Source organism: Anser cygnoides, chromosome 1 (genome assembly GCF_040182565.1).
Source record: "Anser cygnoides isolate HZ-2024a breed goose chromosome 1, Taihu_goose_T2T_genome, whole genome shotgun sequence".
NCBI lineage: Eukaryota > Metazoa > Chordata > Aves > Anseriformes > Anatidae > Anser > Anser cygnoides.
Window position 1 is genome coordinate 110,752,865 of NC_089873.1, and position 17,589 is coordinate 110,770,453.

At 46.3% G+C, this 17,589-nt stretch overlaps 1 protein-coding gene across 2 annotated transcripts in view; it reads right to left on the reverse strand.

The window, feature by feature from the left end:
- The window catches only part of CYYR1 (cysteine and tyrosine rich 1), a 58,732-nt gene extending 41,390 nt beyond the window's left edge, over positions 1-17,342 (reverse strand). The window contains exons 1-2 of one of the 2 annotated variants that reach the window (XM_066977771.1): positions 16,755-17,342; positions 14,870-14,975 (exon numbers count right to left, since the gene is read on the reverse strand). In XM_066977771.1, the coding sequence (XP_066833872.1) occupies positions 14,870-14,975; positions 16,755-17,298 (650 nt within the window). In that variant the 5' untranslated portion in view covers positions 17,299-17,342. The remainder of the gene's footprint in view (positions 1-14,869; positions 14,976-16,754) is intronic. The other variant, XM_066977776.1, reaches the window with a different exon arrangement.
- Positions 17,343-17,589: the final 247 nt, after the last annotated feature.

Below are 17,589 nucleotides of genomic sequence, written 5' to 3' on the forward strand. Positions count from 1 at the left end.
CACTCCGTGCAAGTGACAGCTAACAGCAATAAATCATCTAGCTTGTTTCACAAATCCACACATCACGTTTTTTTGTGTGTGAGCGCAGCAAATATGCGGCCTAGAAAAACAATGACATCTCATTACAAAGTCCTATCGGCACCTGAAACGTAGATTAAATTACCGACACATAACGAAGCCGAAGTGAAAACCCTTGCTGGAGGCACAGCTCCTTCAGGTTTAAACTACGGCTGTTAACTCTTAATTTGCTTTCCAGTTACCGGTCTCACAGAGAAGTAATTGCTTTCAGATTGGCTAGAAGAGGTACTGCGCCTTCTCTCAGCGCCAAGGAGTGGCTTTGGGAGGCTACTAGGAAGATGCAAGAAGGCACCTGTGCTGTGAGAGCATGCCCTTGCCACCCACAAGGCCTCTGTGTCCTCCCTACCGAGGTCCCAGCCTCCCTGGGGACCATTTTGGTCACCCCTACCTCAGCCAAGTGGCTGAGCACCAGGCTGGGCCCACAGGCCCCACACGGTGCTCATCATGGAGCACGGCACCAGAGGCAGGACCGTGCCCCCCCAGAGTCCAGACAGCTGCACCGTGGTGACTTTCTGGATGAGCCTCCAAGTGTCCCCACAGAGGAGTAACCTCCCAACACTTTAGGCACCAAGAACCTCCAAGTAACACAACTTTCTTGTAGAAGAGACGAGTCAATGTTTAATGAGAGCCTAACCTAGTCACTGTAAGTTCCTGGGGTAATTTGGGATTTCAAGTAGCTCTGCAAATGACAGCTCCTCTCTGGAAGGAAAATAAAGCAGAAGTATACAGCAACTTAATTGATGCTGTCTCAAAATAACCTCACTTTAACCTAAGACAGATTTCAAATTACATGGAGATAAGCTGCAGACGTTACTTTCCTGAACTCGTTTAAATACCTGACAATCCAGTGAACACTCAGCACTCCTTGGCTCGCAATAGCAGCAGCCTCCCACCGCCCCCTGCCTGCATAGGGTCCTTCAGGACCAAGTCCCAGCCCTTTGGAGGGGACCTCGGGCTCTTCAGATGCCCCCTGGGCATCCTTCTGGGTAATTATTCATGGATGTGTAGAACAAAACCTCCCTTGTAGAGGAAAAAAACAACAAGCTCTCCTTTAAAGAAGGATGCACTGCTCAAAAAACAAAGCAAAGCTGCTTTATGACTTGCTAAATAGGAGTGACACAAGCCAGGGCTGCCACAGGAGCGGAACAGAGGCCAGTTCACCCTTAGAGGTATTTCTGTCTGCTAGATAAACAGTACCAGCCCCGTATGCAGACGCCAACCTGGAGGCTGGCTTGTAAATAGCTACTGTCAGCTTCTGACTTCAGAGAAAGAGAGGGTCCCTGTATCTAGCAGTTTGCCCAGAGCTTCAGATGGTATGAACAGTCCAGATCCCAAATTCCTCCTTCTGTGGCTAATGCAAAGGGACCTTCCTAGGTCATCAGATCCATTCGCTGCTGCGCCAGGCAGCCAGACCGTACCAGCCATTTTGTGAGCAGGCCGCATGTCCTCACACACCTGCCTGGAAAGGAAGGGTGACGGGAGGCTGTGGGGAGAGAGCCGGAAAAATCCCTTTTCTTGATATGGAATTTTAATGCAAAATGGCAAATGTTAGAAGGTAGCAACAATGTAAACGTACCAAATACAAATGTTAAATACCATAGCTTCCCTCTTAATTTCAGCACATTATCTTATTATCTTGATGTAGTGTAGTACTTGAAACACACACCAGACATGCTGCTATGTTTACAGCACCCGTCATAGTGCAATTTTGAAAGCGTTACTGTCAAGCTGACATTTTATTACATTTCTGGAAATATGCTAATTCAATCATTGAGCTTCATTCAACAGTATGAAGGCTCAGGAACAAAGATGCATTGCGCTTTACTTAAAACAATTTTAAATGGAGAATGAGGGCCATAACTTTTCATCCATCCCCCACCCCTTGAAGCTCTATCCTTTTGCTCTCCACCGGAATTTAATATCGCATTATCTCTGCAAGGAGCCACATGAGGAAAGCGATGCGAGGTAAGCAGCCTGGCGATTCTGTCAGCCATTTTCATAATTTCACTTTATGCAAATAGGCCATCTATTGCCAAGCCAAACACAGGGTTACCACAGTGGGCTGAGCAAACATTATTAGCTTTCAGCCATGTCAATATATTTGCTATCCTTGGACACAGCCTCACTGAGGCCTTTGGGGACAAGGACTACGCGGCATAGCAAGCGGCCGGCACGCTACAGTGCGGGAGAAGCTGTGACCCGGAGCAGAGCTGTGGGCAAACAGAAAGGCAGACAAAAATAACAGCTGCCATAGAAAAACGCAACATTTGCACATCGGATGCTCTGACAGAATAGGTTACTAATTCCTCCGATTAGATCAACACCAAGGCATCTCATTCACAACTGCGAGAGCTTTTGTGCTGGACATGGCAATAAAAGGCTCCTCACACTAGACAGTGTCTAGTGTAACTATCCCAGGTCTTCATCTCAACGTCCTCATCCATGATATATTCAGTGTCCACATCTAGATGTCAAACTTTGGCTCCAAATAATCAAAATTCTGCCCAGAGCCCAAATAGTTTACCTTTGTCTGTGATCACTGACACCATTAGATCATTCAGAACTGACCAGCCCATCACCAGCCCACCACCACGTGGATGGCAGGCAAGCAATACCCAGACGCTGTTTCTTTGCCTGACAGGATAAGACTGTGTTTTGGAGCCTTTGGATGATAATATGCTACACAAGGGGAAAGCAAAGATAATTACAAAAAAGCTGCAGTTTTTTATACAAAAAACCGCACTAACGAAATTATTGTTACTCTTCCAGGAAAATCTCAGATATTCCGTGAGATATATTTCACCAATGTCTGGTATAAAATACAAGTAGCACTGCTTTAGTCCCAACAATAAAAAGTAAGTGATAAATTTATGCTGGCTGCTTATTTTCTCTCCTGTTGTTTTATATTTCTGAAGCAGCAGATGAGGAGAGGCCTTAAAGCTCAGGGACTTGCTGAAGGATTTTATCCAAAAAACAGAATTAAGTTGCTATCATGTATCATATAAACACTATAATATTATAAGCACTACTTTTAAGCGAGTAATTAATTTGGGGTCTTTCCAATGCTTGTCTTCTGTCCCTGAATTCTCCTCAGTATGTTATCAAACTATTTCTGTTTCTCATTTGCTCCACGCCAAGGGGTCTGTTACAGAGGTGTCATGATATGGGAACATGAGCTCTGCAGCATTTCTTCCTTCTCCCCACTCACAATCATAACCGAAGTCACAGAGCCTTGAACTTTGTGTGCCAAGTACTGATGATGGACACCACCAATTCGGTGCTTCAGCAACACACATACCAAAACAGGAGGGTAATGCCAGCAGCTTCTCTAGATGGTTTTAATGTTGCTGGAAAAGAGGAAAGCTGGAACAGGTTGCATAGGGAAGTAGTTGAGCCACCACACCAGTAGGTCTTCAAAAAACGTGTAGATGTAGAGCTTAGGGACATGGTTTTTTGGTGGATTTAGCAGTGCTAGGTTAACAGTTGGACCAGATATCTTAGAGGTCTTTTCCAACCAAAATGATTCTATAATAATTGTGTATATATATATAAACACGTATAATGTAAAAAACATAACAGACAGCAGTTGCAATCCCCTGTCCTCTCTTGCTAACCTTCCTGTTCTCCCCAGTTGGTGTTAACCACAGGCTTGCAATCTGCTCCTGGGGGTCTTTGTCTTCTGGAGTGCAAGATACCTCAGTTTTGCCTCAGTCTTTAGCGGCAATACCGGTTGTTCTCTGGATACCCAGTGCCTTGAGCTGGTGGAAGGGGACGGGGAGCAGGATGTGGCCTTCGCTATCCATGAGGAAATGGTTGGCGACCTGCTACGGAGCTTGGATGTGCGCAAGTCGATGGGGCCGGATGGGATGCACCCGAGGGTACTGAAAGAACTGGCGGAGGAGCTGGCCAAGCCGCTTTCCATCATTTATCAGCAGTCCTGGCTATCGGGGGAGGTCCCAGTTGACTGGCGGCTAGCCAATGTGACGCCCATCTATAAGAAGGGCCGCAGGGCAGACCCGGGGAACTATAGGCCTGTCAGTTTGACCTCAGTGCCAGGAAAGCTCATGGAGCAGATTATCTTGAGGGTCATCACGCGGCACTTGCAGGGCAAGCAGGCGATCAGGCCCAGTCAGCATGGGTTTATGAAAGGCAGGTCCTGCTTGACGAACCTGATCTCCTTCTATGACCAAGTGACGCGCTTGGTGGATGAGGGAAAGGCTGTGGATGTGGTTTACCTTGACTTCAGTAAGGCTTTTGACACCGTTCCCCACAACATTCTCCTCAAGAAACTGGCTGCTCGGGGCTTGGACTGGCGTACGCTTCGCTGGGTTAGAAACTGGCTGGATGGCCGGGCCCAGAGAGTTGTGGTGAATGGAGTCAAATCTGGTTGGAGGCTGGTCACTAGTGGAGTCCCCCAGGGCTCGGTACTGGGGCCGGTCCTCTTTAATATCTTTATCGATGATCTGGATGAGGGCGTCCAGTGCACCCTCAGTAAGTTTGCAGATGACACCAAGCTAAGTGCGTGTGTCGATCTGCTCGAGGGCAGGAAGGCTCTGCAGGAGGATCTGGATAGGCTGGAGCGATGGGCTGAGGTCAACTGCATGAAGTTCAACAAGGCCAAGTGCCGGGTCCTGCACCTGGGGCACAACAACCCCAAGCAGAGCTACAGGCTGGGAGATGAGTGGCTGGAAAGCTGCCTGGCCGAGAGGGACCTGGGAGTATTGGTTGATAGTCGGCTGAATATGAGCCAGCAGTGTGCTCAGGTGGCCAAGAAGGCCAACAGCATCCTGGCCTGCATAAGAAGCAGGGTGGCCAGCAGGTCTAGGGAAGTGATTGTGCCCCTGTACTCGGCTCTGGTGAGGCCGCACCTTGAGTACTGTGTTCAGTTTTGGGCCCCTTGCTACAGGAAGGACATGGACGTGCTCGAGCGAGTCCAGAGAAGGGCGACCAAGCTTGTGAGGGGTCTGGAGAACAAGTCTTACGAGGAGCGGCTGAGGGAGCTGGGCTTGTTCAGCCTGGAGAAGAGGAGGCTCAGGGGCGACCTTATCGCTCTCTACAGTTACCTTAAAGGAGGCTGTAAAGAGGTGGGGGTTGGTCTGTTCTCCGACGTGCCTGGTGACAGGACGAGGGGGAATGGGCTAAAGTTGCGACAGGGGAGTTTTAGGTTGGATGTTAGGAAGTACTTCTTTACCGAAAGGGTTATTAAGCATTGGAACGGGCTGCCCAGGGAGGTGGTGGAGTCACCATCCCTGGAGGTCTTTAAAAGACGTTTAGATGTAGAGCTTAGCGATATGGTTTAGTGGAGTGCTAAGTGTTAGGTCGGAGGTTGGACTCGATGATCTTGAGGTCTCTTCCAACCTAGAAATCTGTGATACTGTGATACTGTGATACCCACCGGTGAAGCTGGTACCTCCCCTTCCATGGCAGGACCCACCACTCTCCAAAGCTAACTGTATTCCTGCTTCCCCAAACGACTGTATCTATTCTGTTCCTTTTACTGGGGAGGAGCAGGGAGCACCGGAGGTGAAGAGAGGGAAGGAAAGGGCACTACTTAACTCCAGGTCCTCTCTCACCCCACTGCTGGAACAAAAAACTCAAATGCACAGGCAGCACAGAATCAAGCAGTACTAGGGAGTCACAGTCAAAACTGCAGTTAATGGGATAGCATCAGCACATACATTTGGGACTGCATTTTATATGCTATTCCTAGTTTACTAACACTAAGCGGCCCTATGGGCTGCTTAGCAGCTGGAAATAGCTGCAGGTCAGCAGTACCCAGACTATGCCTTCATTAGATCACCTTGACTATGGTCTGTAAGAAGGACTGGAATACAGAGAGTTTATACAGTCCCTTTATGTTTCAAAAGCAGTGTAGGAAGTCCACAAGGTATCCAAAAATAAGGTTCTCTGCATCTTGGCTCGTGAACAGATGTTTCAACAATAGCGGTAGATCCTTAGTTCCTCTAGTGCTTGTCACAAACTGTACCATGGTCCTCAATAAAGAAAGAGAAGCTGGAACATTCAGCATTAAACCAAGCCTCCCTTGAGAGCAAAAGGAATAACTTCATTTAATGATAGCAGTAAAAACCTCTTATCTGTGTGGATGAGCCAACAGAGGGAGATAGGATGATGGAACATGCCTGCCCAGTGTGCGGTATTACTGCCTTGCCATCCCATACTAAACATTCACATATAGAGTAAGACCCAGGACAAATCTTGTATTTTACAAAAATAAATCAGAAAAAAAAAGATTTTTTTACAGAAAAAAAAAAGGATTTTATGATAGCACAAGTTATTCCAGAAGTAAATGTCACCACTTTTTTTTTATTATTTTTTAATAGAGAAAAATTATTAAGAAACCTTTACTGAACTTCTAAAGATCATATTAACTGTGGAATTTCCATCTACGTGGTGGTTATAAATCTCAAAGGAACTTGTGGCTGCCCTGTGAATTAATAGTTCATTTCCTTTAATTTTTAATAACTCACTTATATACTCCAAACTTTCTTTCTGTCCCTTAAAGAGGCACATGTAAGATTAGAGAGTTTGTCTTTCTAGGACGATATTGTTCAAATATTGAACCAGTGCTACAGCTGTTATTTGGACTGGCTGCAATTACCGTGTGCACAGCATCAAATGGCCCTCTTGCACAGCTTTTGACCCAGAAGTATCTTCATTAATAACCCTAGCCTGAGTCAGTCTGATATTACTTACTCCAGAGGAACCAGTACAAAATTCATCAGACCAATCCCCTGAGAATCCCGCGAGTTCAGTGAAATCTCAGAATTAGCCAATAAAACAGAAATTCTCCAGCCAAGGGTAGGGAAGGCATGTATTTATCTGAGAAATGCAGGGAGCTAGTGCAGGGAGGTGGGGTTTGTCCTGTGTATCTCCTGACATCCCTCCACTTGAAGTGGGAGCAAGGGAGCACGAAGTGGCAGAGAGCATTGAAGGTACCGTGGTGATGGAAAAAAAAGAAAGAAAAATGTCTTTTTTATAACAGCTGGATTCAACAACGTACTTGAGCTTACAACTTGTCCCATTACAGCCAGTGTATGAAATCCCCACTGAAGTAATTAGCTTATTGATTTCAACAGGGTGAATGATACACTGCATCTACTCACTGCCTTGAAGTTACACGTGCGTTTAACTAGTTGCTGAACTGGTGCCTAGCAGTCTATCTGAATTATCTTGAAAGCTCTGGATGTACAGATGGCTTAACAAAGTTACAGCTTCGTATCAAATTCAGGGCTGTACCTTTCCCCCACTGGAAAAAGGAAAAAAAGGGGAGGGGTACAAAATAACAGACAGAAGGTAAAGTTCTTATTTTTTATATATATATATATTATATATATATATTTATGTATATATTTTATATATAAAATTCTTATAAGAAAGGACAGGGTGCTTGTGATCAACAGAATCCCCAGGCCCAGTCTTTACGCCAGTTTTAATAAGTGTTAAGAAAGAATTCATCTTTTACATGAACGAACCTTATGGGAAAATCCTACAAGCTTCCAAAACAGACAATTGCAAGTGATAAATACCAAATTATCTCACCTTTTCACTGAATAAATCTTTTAAAAGCAAACAGCGCAGTAAAGGCAAGTTAATTGCACTGAATTCCTTAAGAATGTTTATGTGTGTCCCCCCCCCCCCCCCCCCCCCCAGTGAGTTTTCTGTAAGCCACAGGCAACATTTCAGTGATTTATACCTTAATGCATCCATTTGCGGGCCAAATTCTAGCAATCTTCCAAATGATGAAAAACAGATGATCCACAGAGATGTCAAGAACTCAGGGCTTCACACAACCATGCTAGCCTTTTTTCTCATGAACAGCAGATCTTTCATGTTTACAAAGGCCTCCAGTTTTCATTAAAAAGGTATTCTGGTTCTTACAGCTATTTACTAAATAATAAATAAATAAATAAATAAATGACAACAACTAAACTTCTGAAAACAAACAGCCAAAAGAATCCAGTCCCAGTCCCACTGGCCTTAAACATTTCAAAACAGTTAGTCAGATGCCCTGTGCAAAAAAAAAAAAAAAAGGAAAAAAAAAAAGAAAAGAAAAAGAGGTGGGAAACTTGAAGTGGGAGCTATCTTTTGAGAGTTTCTGTTTGGCAAGTAAAAGATTTTTTTTTTTTTTCCATTTTGAGCTGCAACACAGGGTCAGAAATAAAAACACAAAGGGCTAAAGAAGAGACGCCCTACGTTTTAATTCTGGTGCTGACAAGGGTTTCCTCTGCATCCGTCGTCGAGAGCAGATACTGCTCTGGTCGTAAATCTGATCGCACATTCTCCACTGAAGGATATGAGCTGGAACAATAGGCATGGAACTAAAAACAACTGGAAGTTCAATTGCTTAGCAAAGGTCACATTTCAAATATCAGCTCCCTCTCCGGCAGATCTTACAATGAAAACGTGGTCCTAGGTCTTTCTCTAAGCTGTAGTTAATCAACCCCCTGCACAGAGCAAGCTGGATGCTTCTCTTGAGGAGGCTTTCCCAAGCTGAAGCATGAATAGCACGCTTCCCCAGGTACTGCAGATGTTGAAGACAGGGATTAAAGGGCTGAACTGCTATCCTCCTCTTACACAGAATGAAAGGGAAATAGTTTTAGTCCAATCACGGGAGCCTTGCCTTTACTGATGACGTGTTTACAGCCAGCCCCCAGCGCTCAACACAAGTGTCCTCAGGCTCTGCCCACGTCACCTCGAGGTTCAAACTGCACTCCGTATGCTCATTCAGGGAGGCCCTCCCGACCAGAAGCCACAAGTCAAGCCAAATGGAAAAAATAGTTACTGAAACAGGCCTTTGTCTCTCCTTCCGGCGTTGCATCAGAAGTCACAGAGCCAGAGGCATGCCACGGTAATTGTCAGGTGAACTGCAATTTTACATATTGTCCAAAAGTGCTCCGATCGTGGAAAATTCTGAACATTGCAGTGACAAAGAGGAACCCAGTTTTATTTTAAGCAGAGTACCAAACAGCTGAAGTGCAGACACAGAACCATCCCCAACCCATATGTTGCTTCACATATTTACTGTGGGATGCCTGAAAATATCTAATTTTAATTATTTGGAATATACAGTGAATGCTAAGCTTCCTGATTTTTTTTTATATTTTATTTTATTATTCACTATGAAGCCCAGAGGCCACATCTCTATATGCCTAATTCTTAAAATGTTAATTCTGCCCTTCAGTGCACTCCTCTTCCATACCCACTCTCCATCTCAAACTACCATGTTAAGTGAATCAGCTTAAGGGACATTCTTTCTTCCACAAACAAAACTGGTATTCTCTGAGGTCATCTGCACTTCTCATAGTACTACTGGATATGAAGTACTTCATGTCAAATGCCACACTGACATACACTACGCATGCCTTTTTCTTCAGTTTTACAGTCTGAGGCCTGCATGTGACTTTTATGCTAAATATATTCTCTGCCTCTTTTCCTCCCATTCTCCCTGTCTGCCTTCCTTCCTTCCTGGCCACATTGTGCAGCTCCTGGACTTAAAACAAAACAAAAAAAAAAACATGCAAAAACCTCATGCTTTCCAACATACATTTAAGTTCACGTAAATAGCACCTGTTTCAGCAGTCACTGAATAGGCTGCTGCTTCCTCATTATCTCTGGTAAGACTTGTTCCACCTACTCTCTTACAAATTGCCATCCACTACCTGTAATGAGATCACAGTTCCCTAAAGTTTTTATTTACTTTTCCCCCCAGTTATTTTCAAAGTCCTTAGAACCACTTTTTTTAAAAAAAAGATCCCTTAGAGTAAGTCATTGTGAAGACATTTACCAGGAAACTTCATATACTTTGTGACTTAGTGCAGCACCACTGCATCTTAACTTCCTTCTTCCATTTTAGCCAATATTCCAGTTCGTTCCCTTTCAAGACTTACCCAGGAAACTATGGCCTAATCACTAAGGCTGAATATTTTAGCAATGAGTTTTCCTAAATACTGTGGGCCAAATCTGGGTGTAAGTCCCTTCATTTCCACCAAATATCCAACTGGCCCCGCAACATTCATCTGAAATAAGAGCTGGTTTATTTGTCCTCTCTGCCTCATCGTTCACCTGGAGGCTGGGACTATCCCACACCAACTGATGGCTGCTGGCAAGGGTGAAAGGGCAAAGCAGCATCCAGAGCATGTCCTGTCAGCATGCAACTGCTGACATCTCCTTCCAGGGAACTGCGGCTCCAAAGCCACATGTGAGCCACCATAAACACAAGGCACAAGGTGGTGAGAAAATTAAGCATGAAATTAGCCCACAGAAAACCCAGCAGCCACCAGGCCAAGCAAGTGGACCAGGCAACTTGGGGCCTTAGAAGAAAATATATAGAGCACTGGCCGAAACATTCACAGATGCAAATTTGGAGCCTCTGAGGAGCACAGGGGTTTGAGGCTGGAGCTGAAGGCAGTAACCAGATGTCTCCAACTCCCCTGAGTGACAGAAGGCAAAACGCTGCTCGTTGGTTGGTTATGAAAATACTTTTGCTGGGGGCAAACCTGGAGCATCTGTCACAGAGAAAACACAACTGCAGTCCTCTCAGTCCCTAGCCAGGCAGCAAGTTGCAGAAGTAGACACAACACAGGGAAACTGATAAAAGGTCAGTCACCATTGATTCAACAGGCATAGAAACTTGCTTCTGAGGAGGAGAGGAATTTGAGTTTCTTGCCTCAAAGGGCTGGGATGGTGCCGAAGGCTGGAAAGGGTGCCTCCACACTGCCTTTTGGTAAGGAGTGAAAAGCTGATCACGAAGATCAGTCTGACCACTCAAGCATCCCTGCATCTTTTCATTCATTGCATAGAGACAGCTCTATCACCTTGCACAAGTCCAAACATAAATCTACAATTTGTCCAAGAAAAAAACATTTTTAGAAGGGCCAACTATTGAGCACTAGATGGCTAGTGGATAAACAGGAGGAAATGCACATGCATCAGAGGAAATAATGACAGGCTGTAACTACTGAAAACTAGTGGGAAGGGAAATATAGCTGGAACATTAATGCTGTAACAATTTGCTCTGAAAGGGTATCATGAAAAGCAGGGGGAGAAGGAGGAAGAAGGATGTGTTACTTTACATTAGAGATGCTCATGGGATTACAAGTGACTCTGTCACAGACCTTGAATACTTACAGATTATACCTGTGGTCCAGCTAAGGAGGGTGTTATGGGAACACCTCTTAAAATCCCCGAAGTCCTAATACTAGAGTGAGCTGATAACTCTGCATCTGTTTTTCACATGCAGAAAGAAAAACAGGCTAATCACAGATGCACACAGCCTGGAGGATGTTTGCTGAAAACCTCATCTGACTAAAGAAAAAAAATTCCCCAGTGTCCTAAAAAGATGACGACTTCTTAAAATAGAAAACTCTAGAACCCTACACGGAATATCTCAAAGTTGAATCTCATTTTAATGAGTGAAGAGACTTAATTAATCACTGAAAAGCTAAAAGCTGCCTAAGTATCAACGATCATGATCTAGTCACAGTGACTCTGTTTTAAAATTAGGATGTGCATTATTGCCTGGAGTTTATATTCTGTTTGCACAATCGTTGGCATATGGGTCTAGAAAGAGAACAGTGAGAGACATAAAGCAAAACACTGAGCTGTTTAAAAGGAACCTACCACACGCTGAAAGGCTTTTCCTGAACTGCAAGGGAGAGTTATGCTTGTGAAAAAAACATCCCGCAGAAGATAAAGAACAGAAACCTCAGAAAGACATGCCAGTGTATGAAGAATGGAGAGAGGAGAAAAATGAGTGGTAAACAAATGAAGAAGCATAGGGAACCTCTAAAGAAGCAGAGGAGCCAATAAAACACTAAGGACTACTAACAGTGGTTGAGGCAGTAAAAAGGCACTTCTAAAAGCAGCCAAGCAGATCAAGTCCACTTGGTGTTTGGTGCAGGCAGTAAGATCAAGAATGATGATACAAGAAAACAAGGATACTGTAAGGACATCGTTATGTGGAACTATCAGGGCACATATGTTTTTGGATTAAAAACGGTTCTTTGAAAGATTTCAACACACAGCTGTTCACAGAAAGACATAAGCAGAAAGGTCACTAGTGGTGATTTCCAGATTCCACAGAATCTCACAGTGTAATTTCACAGGTTTGTCCTTTGGGGGTGAGGCAACATGAAACTTTTGTGGGATATGCTGTCACATAAAACAAAGCCCGGTATAGTGCCAAATAATGAAAAGCGATGGTTATTGTTACGGAGCATAGCTGAAGTTGCAATCTGAAGTCACTCTTCTGTAATTAAACTAAAGCTGCTACCCCTAGCAAAGAACAACCTGTAAGCTTAAAGTAGCAGACATGTTTTGAGGACAGTGACTTAAGGACTTAGACCTGGAACAAACTGCTACGTTCACTTATGTCTTCAGTGATGATCATTATAGACAAGTGCTTCAAAATATGTACCCAAACCTAGATACTCAGATATAGAAAAAAAATAATCTTAGTAAGGCTTCTGTCAAAACCTTGTGCTCAGCTCTGATAGACACATTTTCAGAAGGAAGCGAAAATACTAGAGGGTGCTCAAAGGAAGGCCAAAGAATTGACCCCTGGGCAAGGCAACGCAAAACAAAGCAAATCTTACATATTATGAGGCTGACAGAGTTCACCCAACTTACCGATAAGGTTGAAGGCTGTCATGACGACTATTTAGGACCACATTTCAAACTCACAGATAAGTTAAGAGCTGACATCAGGAATTTCAGCCTTCATTTCCCAGCAAAATTTTCCAGCAACATTAGTAAATGAACTACAGAAAAGTTTACCAGGGCAGACGGTGAACTCATTAAAGGCTGAAGTTTTCAGAACGATATTATACGTGTTTGTAGAAGGCACACCCCACACAGATTTCAGGGAAAAAACTGTGGCTCAGTCATTCAAAATGTCAGGTCAGAGGAGTATAATGGCTCTTCATTGGTCTTTGAGTTTATGAATTGGAGTACTTAACCATAAAAAAAAAATCAGAAGAATCAAATGTCTCCTTCAAGTCATGCTGCGACAAACAGCATTTGTAAGAGCCACTCCGGTGTTCAAAATCATCCAGATACACCCAAACCTTTCCAACATGCCAGTGTCACTCCCACTTCAGCTCTAATTCAATAGCTGTTTACCTTGGTTAAATAAGCATACAAAAGACAAAGTGTGAACCTGGTATTAAGGCCGTGGTTTGAACATTTCAGCAACAGCTCTAAAGAATCCCCTGGCCGATCCTTTCCACAGCACTGCTCTGACACCAGGCTACACCAATGCCAATGATGTTCATGTGGAAGTGGGAGACGAAATCCACTTGCTTTGCTGCTCTATGGGAAGCCTCTGTACAATGCAATATCCTATGCTACTGAGTCCATCATTCCTGACTGCACACGAGCTGGAATCAGCTATTCAAAAGCAGTACCTCCTTCCATGCATTTAAATTGGAAAGCAATCTTGGAACGAGAAAAGAAAAAAAATATCAAAGCAGACATTCCCTAAGTGAGAGGAAAACAAAATCACTTGTCATTCTCCAACAGTAATCAGTCTTGAATGCATGCCTTCTTATTCCCAGAGGAATGAAGTATTCTGGCGCTCTATCACCATTTCATTTACCTTAAACCAAGAACTGTTCTGATCTGGTATAAATGCTGTGGATCAATTCTGTATTAAAATGCCATCACTATGCCTACTCCTTCAAAGTGCTATATAATACGCTGAAGGGAACACTAACACATTCCCCAGGTACCTTGGCTAAAACAAAACCTGCAACAGAAGAATCTTTTTAGAAAAGGCAACTACCACCTTCACACTCACTCCTCCTTAAGCACTGGGCAGTTCATATGACATGCCTCATCTTCCTTCTCTGGTTTTAGCCAAGAATACAAACCAAAACCACATCACAGACTGCATGCTAAAGATTAAGGAAAGTACTTGATGGGGTTGACAAAACACCATTTAAGATGCCCTACCTTTAGAACATTTTATGTTTTGTTTAGGTTTATCCACACGCACAAATGTAATTCTTATGAGTTGTCACTTAAATGAAGCCCAGAGCCTGGAGTCAAGTCTGCTAGTGTGCAGGCTCCTCTTCTTCCTCATCGATACAGAGCTAACACTTGAACTGGAGACCGTGTTTTTTATCAACAGTTCACCACTGTACTTTTCTCTAGATAGTAAATATTCATACCCATTCTATTTCACCTGCTGTGGTTTTTTTTAAGCACTGTGAGAGGTGCTACTTGTACCACAGTATTAAAGGGTCAGATTACCCTCACCTAGAATCCATTCAATAAATTCCACCAAAAGCCAAAACGCCATTTAATGAAAACAAACAAGTCAGTACAAAGAAAAGAAAAAAGTACCCAAAGCAAAAAGGATCTCAAATCCAAGTCATTTGAATAGTGGCCTGACTCAGGTATTGTAACAATGCATTTCAACAAAAAAATACAAGCTTTCTGTTCACAGTCCTCTTCACTTGAAGAGCCTGAAATAAAGTTCTCAGCATCTCTACAGCTTGCTTCGAAAGGCTCTACCAATGTACACAAGCTAAGGATGTAACCCTCAATTTTAGCAAGCTTTTTAGGTATAACCATGCTTCAAAAAGGTATGCAATGTGAGACTTTACAGAAATAACAATATTTGTTACTAGCAAGGAAAAAAAAGAACTAAAACCCCAAGAACCCAAACCCTGCCACTGTTTCTTGCCAAAACATAGTTTCCAGCAACCTGAGTTTACATCAAGTCCATGAACACAGCACATCAGCTTTTCTGAAGAGCAAATATACTTACGAAAGGACATTCCCAATGTAGGCATAATATGAACAGCAGTAGGGAGTAGTCCCATCACAGCAGTAAGCCTTGCAGTCATTATCACACTGAGCCAGACAATCTTCTGCTGAATAAAAATAACATTCATGCGGTCAAACAGCAGCAACAACAAAAATCTGTACAGAACAGCTTTAAAGAAAACGCAATCTACCAGTTTTATACAATCACAGGACTTCACTTGAGGCTTGACCTGACCCTGTAATCCAAATGGCAGCCAATTCCCACTCATTCAAAATTTCAGTAAGAAGTTCTGATTTAGGTGCTTTGTGTACAGGTACTTTGTAGCTGGCTGTATCAGTTCCTTCTCATATTTAATCACTTAAAATAAAAAAGAGCATCTCAAAATGTCAAGTCACCGCGGATGATCTTTTTTATGCTTCAACAAAGAGTCCAGATTAAAACCTTGAGGCCAGGCTGCCTCCTGTGCCGTGCTGTCAGGCGGAGGGAGAGGAGAATGAAGCTGTCTGCAAGCTGGCTGCCCCCCGGAACCCCTGCCTGGTGCAGCCCACCAGGGTTTGGAGCTCAGAGCTGCCCTGGCCAGCTGGCAGCGCTGCCCTCGCTCTGTGCCACCTCCAGATCCGGCTCTGGCTGCAGCTGGGCCCCGGCCAGCACTGCACAGCACGGCCCTGCCTGGCACTGCCCTGCCTGCTGCCCCAAGGGCTCTTCTGCCTAGCAGGCGCCAGGAATGGCTTCAGCAGCGATGCTCCTCAGGACTGGTGAGCAACTCCAACAGCAAAATAACAATAAGGGAGCTCTTTACAAGTGAGAAGTGTGGAAGAACACGTTCTTTTATTGTACTGAGGAGCTCTTTTGAAGCTATCGATCCCTTGTTTGCAGCACAGCTATTGTTCCTCTGTGTTTTGGAAGCCCCAGGCCAGGTCCCCCCAGGTAAATGTTACAGTACAGCCTCTGTGTGCTGTCACTGTCCTGCAAAAGCACCCACATGGGTCCCATATTTCTTGTGTCTCATCCTGGGCTCTCCTTCCTGACTGCCAGGAGCTCACCTGTAGCCCTTACGACCACAAACGGAGCCTCGGCCCCACACAGCCTCACCTTTTTGGTCACACGCTCGCTGCCACAGCAGAGACCTAGACACGAAGACAGCTAACCATGCTTCTGCATTCCTGACCAGCTGTGGCTCCTCTTCCCCAGGCAGCAGACCTCTCTGGGGGGTTCTCTCTCTCCCTGCAGGTTTTACTCCCACTCCTACCTCTCACCTGCACTGGCCCCGCTTGCTGGGACCCAGGCAAACCCACCTCATCTCAGCTGCTTCCTCCTCCACCATCCCTGCCCCATCCCCGGCTGCAAGCCCCCACCTTGCTCTGAGGCTCCCCTGCGTGTGAACGTGTGGCCAGCTGCTCATGCTGCTGGTCCATCCTAAAGCTCATCACCTTAATTTTGTTGGTTACGTTTCAACAGGTCAGCTCCCTGAACCTGCTCAGGCTTGGTCCCGTAAGAACAAGCACCAAGGTAAGGGTAGGCGAGGGCTCGTGCGGCTGCACACCTGCACCCTAAATGTGTGCGATTACCCCTTTTTGGAGGAAGGCATGTGCACGACAGCATGGCACAGCCGACCCCCTGCCTGAAGGCCAGCCCGCCGAGAGGGGTCAGGCTCCTGCCCCGCAGCGCCTCCCCCAGCACCAGCAGCCCCCGGCCGGGCTCCAGCCGTCCCGGGGCTGGCGCTGCCCCCTCGCGGCGCTGCTTTTTGGGGCGCAGCCCCCTCCGCACACCCCCAACCCCCTGCGACACAAAGAAAAACCTCCGGGAAATTCTGCTTTTAGCCCGAGCCCGCCCCGCAGCGCCCAGCCCCGCCGCTCCGCACACGGCCGCCCGCTGTCCCGCTGACCTGCGAGGAGGAGGAGGAGGAGGAGGAGAAGGAGGAGGGAGGGCAGCAGCGCCCCCCGAGCCCGCCCGCGCCGCCCCGCTGCCTCCATGCCGGCAGCGGGTGCGGAGCCGCCACCGCCCGCCCCGTCGTGGAGGCGGAGGCGGGCCGGGGCCGGGGCCGGGGCCGAGGCCGGGGGCGGGCGGCGCCGTCGGGGCCGGGCCGGGCCCGCTGCCCCCCGCCGAGCCGGGGCCTCCCTCGGGCAGGGCCGGCGGCGCCGTGTGTGGCGGCGGCGGGGCCGCCCCGTCGCGGCCCGGCCCCTGGCCCTTCCCCGCCTTTGTCCGCCCCGGGCCCTGCGGCCGTCGGGGGTGTGAGGAGGGAAGGGGGGAGCTCCTTCGGCGGAGCCCCTCGGCCCCCTGCGCCGAGGGAGGGCTTCTCGCACCGTCCCCCTGCACACGCCGACGGGTGTCCCAGGGGCAGGCGCATTCCCCTTTCCCAAAGATTTCGCAGAGTTTCGCCTCCTGCCTTGGGGCCGGATCGAGCTGGGAGCAGCATCTTTAATGTGCATTCCCCCAACGGGGTTTGGACGGCCGTGCTTGTTTTCCTTCTTCCTTCAGCAAGCACAGTTTCCGAGTTGTTACGTTTCTTCCTTTCTCTCCTCTGGGGTTAAAACCATGCCCTGTTTGTAACCACGAGAGTGGCATCAAAGCATGGCACCTCCTGGTGAACATGGGGTACCATCTACACAAGCGACAACAAAATGGGACCTCTCGAACAGCAAAATGGGACCTCTCCAAGCGTGGCGAGGTTCCCTGTTGCCCCATGGGAACACGGCCCTCGCTGAGCTGGCACAGAGAGG